Source organism: Salvelinus sp. IW2-2015, linkage group LG15 (assembly GCF_002910315.2).
Source record: "Salvelinus sp. IW2-2015 linkage group LG15, ASM291031v2, whole genome shotgun sequence".
Lineage (NCBI taxonomy): Eukaryota > Metazoa > Chordata > Actinopteri > Salmoniformes > Salmonidae > Salvelinus > Salvelinus sp. IW2-2015.
Window position 1 is genome coordinate 14,183,186 of NC_036855.1, and position 10,236 is coordinate 14,193,421.

At 41.5% G+C, this 10,236-nt stretch overlaps 1 protein-coding gene across 1 annotated transcript in view; it reads right to left on the reverse strand.

The window, feature by feature from the left end:
- Positions 1 to 4,871: 4,871 nt before the first annotated feature.
- Positions 4,872 to 10,236, reverse strand: part of LOC111974855 (endoplasmic reticulum mannosyl-oligosaccharide 1,2-alpha-mannosidase) — a 26,889-nt gene continuing 21,524 nt past the window's right edge. The window contains 14 exon segments of the mRNA XM_070446875.1: positions 4,872 to 5,078; positions 5,336 to 5,467; positions 5,635 to 5,829; positions 6,138 to 6,258; positions 7,290 to 7,480; positions 7,973 to 8,161; positions 8,387 to 8,569; positions 9,269 to 9,297; positions 9,300 to 9,336; positions 9,338 to 9,466; positions 9,725 to 9,802; positions 9,804 to 9,857; positions 10,023 to 10,186; positions 10,189 to 10,213. Of these exon segments, the coding sequence (XP_070302976.1) occupies positions 4,872 to 5,078; positions 5,336 to 5,467; positions 5,635 to 5,829; positions 6,138 to 6,258; positions 7,290 to 7,480; positions 7,973 to 8,161; positions 8,387 to 8,569; positions 9,269 to 9,297; positions 9,300 to 9,336; positions 9,338 to 9,466; positions 9,725 to 9,802; positions 9,804 to 9,857; positions 10,023 to 10,186; positions 10,189 to 10,213 (1,734 nt within the window).

Genomic DNA, 10,236 nt, shown 5'->3' on the forward strand with positions numbered 1-10,236 from the left:
ATTATCCTCTCTCTAAGCATCCTCTGTGACTTCTAGGAAGATTTTAACCCACAAAATCCCAACTATTCTCCAAGTTTTCACCATTTTAAAGCTTTGGTTATTTTGTTGCTTTGACAACGTCATTTCTGAAGATCATTATTTATTTGATGAGATTAGTAATCAATTTAAGGTCCAAAAACCCTGTCCCTCGTTTTAAAGGGGCAGTGCAGTCAAAAATGGGATGTTAGTTCTTTAAAAATATATATATTTCCACACTATGAGGTTGAATTAACACTCTGAAATTGTGAAAATGATAACACCCTTTTTGAAGAAAAAACCCCCCCTGGAATTTCAGCCTGTTCAGGTGGGATGGATTTTCTGGCCCACAGCATGACATCACAATCTGATTATTCTGACCAATGACCACTTATCTTTTATTTGCATATGTAACCTCCTTCTTTAAATGAGTAAGCAGGGTAGGCTATAGAGCTTAGACGATCCTATCCGCTAATCCGAGCTGTGTATGTAAATCTATTTAAATTTGTATCAGCACGCCCACACGATCAGACTGAGCATTTTAAGTCATCAACCCTGTTACTTTATTTGGCACATAATAGGCACTTACTATAGTCTTTTTTAAATTCTTGAGATGGCAACTGTTTGGTGGAATGACCCTGCTGCCTTGCTCATTTCAACATCTTCTGAAATTCCCATGCAGTACACATGGCTTGCTTCTAGAACACTTGGCTGTAATGTCACCCTAGTCTGCTTGATTTTTCCATAGTATGGTTTCTTCAGTGATGTTTTGTTCTTTATGTTTCTGTTCTTTGATGCCTTGATCAGCCCTCTCCACAGCCAGCAACATTATTTTCTCCAATGGAGATCTGGACCCATGGGCAAATGGAATGGTACGATATGAATGAGAAAGGTGAGAAAGTCCTTAAGCTCATCACTGATTGCAGAGGGGGCTCATTTGGATTTGAGGTGAGAGAACTTGTCATTCAAAATCATTCAAAATTTCTTCCATTCCACAATCAACTACTGTAAATTCAAACAGTATACAATTATTTACTCTAGAATATTAATTTAGTATCTTATAAGCTACCACCACTGGCATGGTTTCAATTCAATGCTAATATTATCCCATGCGATCTTACTTCCCAGAGAGGCCAATGACGCTGATCCGGCATCTGTTATAAAGGCCTGTAAGATGGAGTCAGATACCATCGCCCAGTGGGTGAAAATGGAGGGGGGAGAGATACTGATGAAATGACTTCGACATGGATTGTAATGATCAAGTGACAGAATTGTGACACATGTTCTATAAAGTGTTTTAATGTTGACATTTATACAAAATTAAAGCTGGTCCATGGTTTAATAAAACTAAGTGACATGGTTCATAACACATTTTGAAAGGTCATGACTTAAAAACCGTTCACAGACCCAGAAACACTGCTCCCATTAGCTCCCAGCCCTTGGTTTAGCATGTTCATGCCCAAGTTGAAAGAGATGTAAATCAAGACATGGGTGTACTACTTTCCATCTGAGTCACTGGTGTTGCAGTCTCATCACACGGGCTGTTCTAAAATACAGTGTTGCAAATGTCATAGGCGCATAGTTGAATTGAAATGGAGAGATTCTGACCAATGTGTAACATTGACTGCAAATGTTTACAATATGCAAGAAAAATACAATAACTTATATTTCTTATTTTGCCTTGAGGTCCCAGGTGGGTATATGGCATTAGCAGTTTGAAATAAAATGGTCCTCCACAGCTTGAGGGAATCAGAACAGCAGCAGACGTGATTAACAAAGACAGTATTAAAATGCTGTTGACCTTGGTTAGCTAACAGCTGTCAGCAGGCAGCAGCTGACTTCAGATGCTGTATCAAAAACTCCAATAGTCCTTAGTTTACATTGTTATAAAACATGGCTTAGGGAAATGGCTTATTTTGTCAATCCTCACAGAATGATGTGTAGATTCATTCCAGATATTGTAATAACCAGGATATCTTTGGTTTATAAAAGTTTAGAATCCATTTTGAGAAACATAACAGTTCTAAAAAAGGAATCTGAAATCCAACCAGCAGTATATCAACTGATCAGAAATGTGAAAGAGGGATAGCAAGCAGAGCCCTTATCCGTGCTATGTACTATAAGTGCATGCAGTTTGAAAGTTACGGAAGTTCATCCAGCAAATGGTTGAAAGACTGTTGGAAAATGACATTCCTTATTCCACACCATGAATATGTAAAACAAAATCTACCCACATTTCCATAACAAAACAGCAATTTATGAATGATGTCAAAATAGTTTCATAAGGTTAACCAGAGCAACGTTGAAGGCACAAGTGAAACAACAGTGAAGGAGGAGAGCGCTGAACAATCAAATTGGGAAGAAAACTAAAATCTCACACTATACACCTAGGATGTTGAATTGCGTCTCAAAAACGTTTAAATAAAATACCACTACAAATAGAATCACGATTACATTCATATTACATTCCCAATAGATATTTACAGGAATGATGGTGAAGTATGGGAGTTACAGCCTATCCAGATATACAGTGCCTTCAGAAAGTAGTCACACTCCGACTTTCCCCACATTTTGTTGGTTTACAGTTTAAAATGTCGAGTCAAGTATTCAACCCCTTTGTTATGGCAAGCCTGAATAAGTTCAGGGGTAAACATTTGCTTAACAAGTCACATAAGTTGCATGGACTCACTTTGTGTGCAATAATTGTTTAACATGATTACCTCATCTCTGTACCCCACACATGCAATTATCTGTAAGGTCCCTCAGTGGAACAGTGAATTTCAAACAGATTCAACCACAAAGACTAGAGGTTTTCCAATGCTGTGCAAAGAAGGGCACCTATTGATAGATGGGTAAAAAAACAGACATTGAATATCTCTTTGAGCATGGTGAAGTGATTACACTATAAATGGTATACAAAAACACCCAGTCAAAACAAAGATACACTTCATATTTTCAAGCATGATGGTGGCTGCGTCATGTTATGGGTATGCTTGTCATTGGCAAGAACTAGGGAGTTAATGATCAAAAAAACAGAATAGAGCTAACACAGGCAAAATCCTAGTGGAAAACCTGGTTCAGTCTGCTTTCTAACAGACACTGGGAGACAAATTCACCTTTAAGCAGGACAATAACCTAAAACAAGGCCAAATAAATCAAATTTTATTGGTCACATACATGTGTTCAGCAGATGTTATTGCAAGTGTAGCTAAATACACACTGGAGTTGCTTAGCAAGATTACATTGAATGTTCCTGAGTGGCCAAGTTACAGTTTTGACTTAAAATCAGCTTGAAAGTCTATGGCAAGACTTGAAAATGGATGTCTAGCAATGTTCAACAACCAACTTGAGAGCTTGAAGAATTTTGAAAATAATAATGTGCAAATATTGTACAACCCAGGTGTGCAAAGCTCTTAAAGACTTAACCAGAAAGACTCACAGCTGTAATCGCTGCTAAAGGTGATTCTAACATGTATTGACTCAGGGGTGTGAATACTTACGTATTACATTTCTTTATAAATTTGCTAAAAACATGGTTTTCACTTTGTCATTATGAGGTATTTTGTGTAGATGGGTGAGAGAATACATTTATTTAATTTTGAATTCAGACTGCAACAACAAATTGTGGAATAAGTCAAGTGGTATGAATACTTTCTGAAGGCACTGTAGTATACCACAATACACTACAAATTAATTCAAATGATACTAACAAAATTCATCTTAAATCTCACAAACATTTGTATAACTAAAACTACCTAAATGTCCACTCCAACTTACACTAGTTTGACCCCACAACAAAGGAAAGCATGACAAATAAGTAAAACGTAACATTCATTAAATATAATAGCAGCTGAGTCAGTCAAATTCAAAACACAAGGAAATTAAACAATAAGTGCTTGCAGTCCCCATACACAAAAAGGTTCACAGTATGCAATTAAAATCAGACTATTCTATGCCTGACATGACGGTATAAACCATTTCTTAAGAATGCGATCAAGAGACCGGAGAGTGAGAGGATCCAGGGACACAGAATGTTTTATCACAATACTTGGTCATTTACTGTAAACCCACATACATTTTTTTAAATTTTTTATGAATACTACAGTACGTACTATAGAATTCCATAGTAAGCGGTAGTATACTATACACTGTAGTATCCCTCAACTATGTGTAGTACTTACTATAGAATGTTCTAGTAAATACTACTGTTCTCCTTTACTGCAGTGTTTATAATATAGTTAACTGTAAATACTACAGTATACACTACAGTGATTTATACCATAGTATACTATAGACTTTCTTCATGTGGGAAGTCCATGATAGGGGGTGTCACTTGTCACTCAGTGCTGTATTCTGTCAAACTAGCACTTCCTCTCAGGCTGCTGCTGCCTCCAATTTAGGCACAGCTTGGAGTCCAGTCACGCTCATATCTTTCTCTAGTGTTGGTGTACAAAATGACCATGATGAGCCAAGGACATAGCTTGGCTGCCTCATGTTTTCCACTCTTCCTTCAGAGTAAACAACTGTCATTATCAGAGGATAGACAGGCCCCCTCAGCAGCAATGTGGCGAGAACAGACAAAGATAACAAAATATATATCAAAGCTACTATGCTTCAATCTCACCCCAACACTGCTGCTACCCCCCCCCCCTCACTTTTTAAAGAAACAATGAATTCTGGCTTTTAAAAATAGGCATTTCTCCCAGAGTTTTCAATTTAGGAGAGGGTAAACCAACCCAAATTTGAGTCACTGAGATATACAATAAGGTATAACAAGATATATTGGTGATAGCCAAGCCCTGAGCTGTGATGTATTACTGTATGTGTGCTTCATGTTGACTTGCCCTGTGTATCTCTCACTGTGCAGTGGGCCAGATGGGCAGGGGGTGAGCCTCTGTGTTGAACACATACTTGTCCAGACTGAGCAGCTCCGGGTCATCTGAGAACAGCAGGTAGAAGTATTTGAGAGTCTCCCCCAGGAAGAAACTCTCCATCTTGTCCCGGGGGCTGGGGTACTCTGGGTCCCGGACGTTGTTGATGGACGTGTAGCCACCAGTAGAAACCTGGTGAGACACACATGTTATTATGTTATCACATGTTGTTATCACACGTTATTATAAGAAGGATGCGTAACGTCTGAGGAATACTAACTCACTTAACACATACGGATTCATCACTCACTTTAACAATGCATTTCTCAGTAGCCTGGTTCCAGATGACTCCTATTGTCATGCCAAACAGATCTGGGACCAGGCGGGTTCATTTACTTACAGTATTTACAGTAGCCTAGACTGGTTAGTTAGTGACTGTGCTCGCTCACCTTGGTATACTTGTTAAAGTTCTGGAGGATCTCCCAGCCCCAGTCCCTGTACTTCCGGTCTTTAGTGAACCTGTACAGATAGAACAAGCTCTCCACCGTCTCAGGGCGCAGGAGGTTGTGTCTGTCTGCAAGCTGAAGCAATGACACACACACGAGAAACAATCATATCAATTGCATGAAAAAAAAACACATACACTTCACAACAGTGAAATAAATAGTCAGGAACCAAATAGCACTTCAGTTGGGTATTGATCACAACCATATCTCTGCTGTGAGTGTTGTTCAGAGCACATCCCTACCTTCACGTCTACATCTCCGATGCTGCCCTCGTGCATGTTAAAGTGGACAATCTCAGGGCTCAGGCCAGTCTCCATCTGGGCATACATCTGGTAGCAGGTCTCCATCAGCTGCTTGGCCAGCTCCATGTGTTCGGCTGGCAGGCCGTGGTGGGCCCCTAGAGCCAGGGTCCCAGGGAGGAAACACACCAGGTGGTCCTGACAGACAGAGGGTTGGGGAGTCATTGGAGCAATAGAATGTCCATGTTGCAGAATAGAGAGCACAATCTTTTAATGGAAAAGACTGGAACTACAGCTGGTTAGGGGTTGACACCCTTGTCTGACTCATCAAAGCAATACATGAGATATTGGAAACATTTAAGTATTGGGTGAAACTGGGCTTCAAATGCCCAACCTTAAACAGGGTGCAAACCTCCCTCAAAGAAAATCTTGAGCTTCCTTTGATTTAGAGAAAACATCAGCTCTTTCACCCACACTCATCTGGTGTGCATAGTTCGTATACTAACCATTTTGGGGCTGAACTGACCATGGGACAGCTCCCCTACGAAGGTCAGGCTGTTAGGAGAAGACTTCTTAAGCAGGTTCTTCTTCACTCCCTCTAGGGCCTGCAGGTAATCGTCCAGCAATCTGAAGAACACAGTCACAGCTTTACAGCCAAGCACTGGAGAACACACGTACAGACACAACATTACAGCCAAACACACGTACAGACACAGCATTACAGCCAAACACACGTACAGACACAACATTACAGCCAAACACACGTACAGACACAGCATTACAGCCAAACACTGGAGAACACACGTACAGACACAGCATTACAGCCAAACACACGTACAGACACAGCATTACAGCCAAACACACACGTGCAGACACAGCATTACAGCCAAACACACGTACAGACACAGCATTACAGCCAAACACACACGTGCAGACACAGCGTTACAGCCAAACACTGGAGAACAGTACCTCCACCATGTGTACTGCTCTGTATAAAAACACTACTGGCTTGACAAAGGAATATGGCTAATAACTGTACAAATACTGAGAAACATCAGCTGAATGGTACTTTTACTATTATTGTTTGATAAGTGTCCCATAGAATCTAGTGTCAACGCCAACTGATAGAGCACTGAGCCAATTAAATCAAAATACAATTTCAAACAAGTACTTTAAAAATAGCACAAGAACCAAATCTGTCCTCAAGCATCAAAGTCCTCAAGCTGCGCTGGGTCTGTGAGAGCTGTTCCAACTGAGGATAAATGTTTTATAAAGTAGCTCTAAAGACCTAGTTGTGCATTAAGTTAAGCAAATATTACCAGACAGTCATGAATAGTCTTGTGCACAGCCTGATATGGCACACAGCCATTCAGCCACATCCACACAGAATTGCAGGTAACAGAGAGACGGGCTGTTTAAGTCGTGTCAGTTACATCAAGGGAGCTGAGGAGATCAAGCTTAGGACTGTCAAACATGACAGCAAGCTAGAACAGCGACAACTCTGCTGCCTGCCTCCAGTACTTAGCAGGGAGCCTAGACAAGATGGGTAGGAATCGAGTGGCTAGACCTGACTCTGTGAATTAGTGTCAGCCTCAACCTCATGACAGCCTTGAGAAAAGTAGACAGGAAAAGTGTTTAGAAAACCCACTCCAACTCACTCTGTCTCCTTCTGGCCTCCCTGTATCCACTGTTTAAGGAGGTATTCGTAGTAGCTATCTGCTCGTGCGCCCAGGGTGAAGACCCCCAGATGGGTGAACTGGCCGCTGTTGGTATTGATGAACATGGGGACGAGGCCGTCCTGCTTCCCTTCCAGCTTGTGGACTTTTTGCATGACCTCATCCACTGCAGCCTGGATGAGAAAGGAGGTGGGGGGGATATGTAAGTTAAAGCTAGTAAATGAAACACTAACAAAGCAGTCACCCTGCTTCTGTTTTGGTACAAAGCTGAGGAATGCACCTGGGGAAATGTAACCACTCAAATTCATAGACAGAGCTATGGATGCAAGGAGAATTATTGTTTTAATCATGTTGAGGATATACAGCGTTTGTTTACATTTTCTTTATGTACAAACATTGGAGTAAAACAAGCTTATATTTGGGGTTCTGATGGAGTAATTTAAGACAGCTGAACTAAGCTCATGAGGCATTTATAAGTTATCTTTTTCAATAATCAAATTAGGTATACATCATTAATCTATAAATCCAGAAATTTATGTAGCAACTAAGGATTCTAGCTTAAAGTGTTGTCAGAGATTATTGATAAAGTGCTGTGGAATCAAACGTTGTCCAAAAGGCTGACATTAATCGAGTCCTTTCACTAGAACATTGCTTATGAATATTACCCGGTAGCGTGTGTCCTGAGTGAGGCGACTCAGCTCCCTAAACTCTAGCTGGATGCTGGTGACTTCAGCAACAGTGCTGTCCGACGTCCATCGAGGGGGGTGGGCCGTACCCTTTCCAATGTTCACATCTGAGTAGGGGATCTTGGACGGGGTGTTGAAGGCAGGCATTAACCTCGTTCCTATATCTTTCTGCAAGGTCATCAAAAGAACAACAGAAGGCCGATCAATATGTTTCCCTAGCCAGACCCCCTCCCACAGAAAAACAAGTTATTTCACGAAAGAACTCATAAGACCAGCAGCGGCATTAGCAGTATCCCATGAAAGGGTCTTTGAGAGGCAGGAGTGGAAGAGGAAATGGCCCAGCAGCAGTAACAGCCAGCTCTCTGAATGTCTCGCTTTCTGCATGTGACTCACAGCCTTGTCCAGGAACAGAGTGTCTCCAGTCAGATGGTAAGTGCTCAGCAAGCCACCCAGGATACGGATGGTGCTCTCAAACAGGTTCACATCAACGTTCTTATTGAAGGAGAGCTCCGTTGACACCCAGGTCTTAGCCTCCTCAAACTCTGTCCAAAAGAGACCAACCACAACTTTAGTGGTCTAACTCCATGTAAAATCTATGATATAGCAGATACAAAAGAAAAGTTGGACCATGAATAGAAGTGGCGTTTTCCCTATATGCATTTAGCAGCGGCACACCGGCGCTGCTAAATTGTGGCCGCCAAATTAAATATACAATTTATATAATAATATACTGTATATAATTATACTGTAATATGATTTATATAATAATATAATAATATACTGTATATAATATACTGTAATATATGATTTATATAATATATTGTATATATGATATCTTTCTCTAGTGTTGGTTGTACAAAATGACCATGATGAGCCAAGGACATAGCTTGGCTGCCTCATGTTTTCCACTCTTCCTTCAGAGTAAACAACTGTCATTATCAGAGGATAGACAGGCCCCCTCAGCAGCAATGTTGGCGAAGAAACAGACAAAAGATAACAAATATATATCAAAGCTACTATGCTTCAATCTCACCCCAACACTGCTGCTACCCCCCCCCCCTCACTTTTTTAAAGAAACAATGAATTCTGGCTTTTAAAAATAGGCATTTCTCCCAGAGTTTTCAATTTAGGAGAGGGTAAACCAACCCAAATTTGAGTCACTGAGATATACAATTAGGTATAAACAAGATATATTGGTGATAGCCAAGCCCTGAGCGTGATGTATTACTGTATGTGTGCTTCATGTTGACTTGCCCTGTGTATCTCTCACTGTGCAGTGGGCCAGATGGGCAGGGGGTGAGCCTTGTGTTGAACACATACTTGTCCAGACTGAGCAGCTCCGGGTTCATCTGAGAACAGCAGGTAGAAGTATTTGAGAGTCTCCCCCAGGAAGAAACTCTCCATCTTGTCCCGGGGGCTGGGGTACTCTGGGTCCCGGACGTTGTTGATGGACGTGTAGCCACCAGTAGAAACCTGGTGAGACACACATGTTATATTGTTATCACATGTTGTTATCACACGTTATTATAAGAAGGATGCGTAACGTCTGAGGAATACTAACTCACTTAACACATACGGAGTTCATCACTCACTTTAACAATGCATTTCTCAGTAGCCTGGTTCCAGATGACTCCTATTGTCATGCCAAACAGATCTGGGACCAGGCGGGTTCATTTACTTACAGTATTTACAGTAGCCTAGACTGGTTAGTTAGTGACTGTGCTCGCTCACCTTGGTATACTTGTTAAAGTTCTGGAGGATCTCCCAGCCCCAGTCCCTGTACTTCCGGTCTTTAGTGAACCTGTACAAGATAGAACAAGCTCTCCACCGTCTCAGGGCGCAGGAGGTTGTGTCTGTCTGCAAGCTGAAGCAATGACACACACACGAGAAACAATCATATCAATTGCATGAAAAAAAACACATACACTTCACAACAGTGAAATAAATAGTCAGGAACCAAATACACTTCAGTTGGGTATTGATCACAACCATATCTCTGCTGTGAGTGTTGTTCAGAGCACATCCCTACCTTCACGTCTACATCTCCGATGCTGCCCTCGTGCATGTTAAAGTGGACAATCTCAGGCTCAGGCCAGTCTCCATCTGGGCATCATCTGTAGCAGGTCTCCATCAGCTGCTTGGCCAGCTCCATGTGTTCGGCTGGCAGGCCGTGGTGGGCCCCTAGAGCCAGGGTCCAGGGAGGAAACACACCAGGTGGTCCTGACATAGAGGGGGGGTGGGGG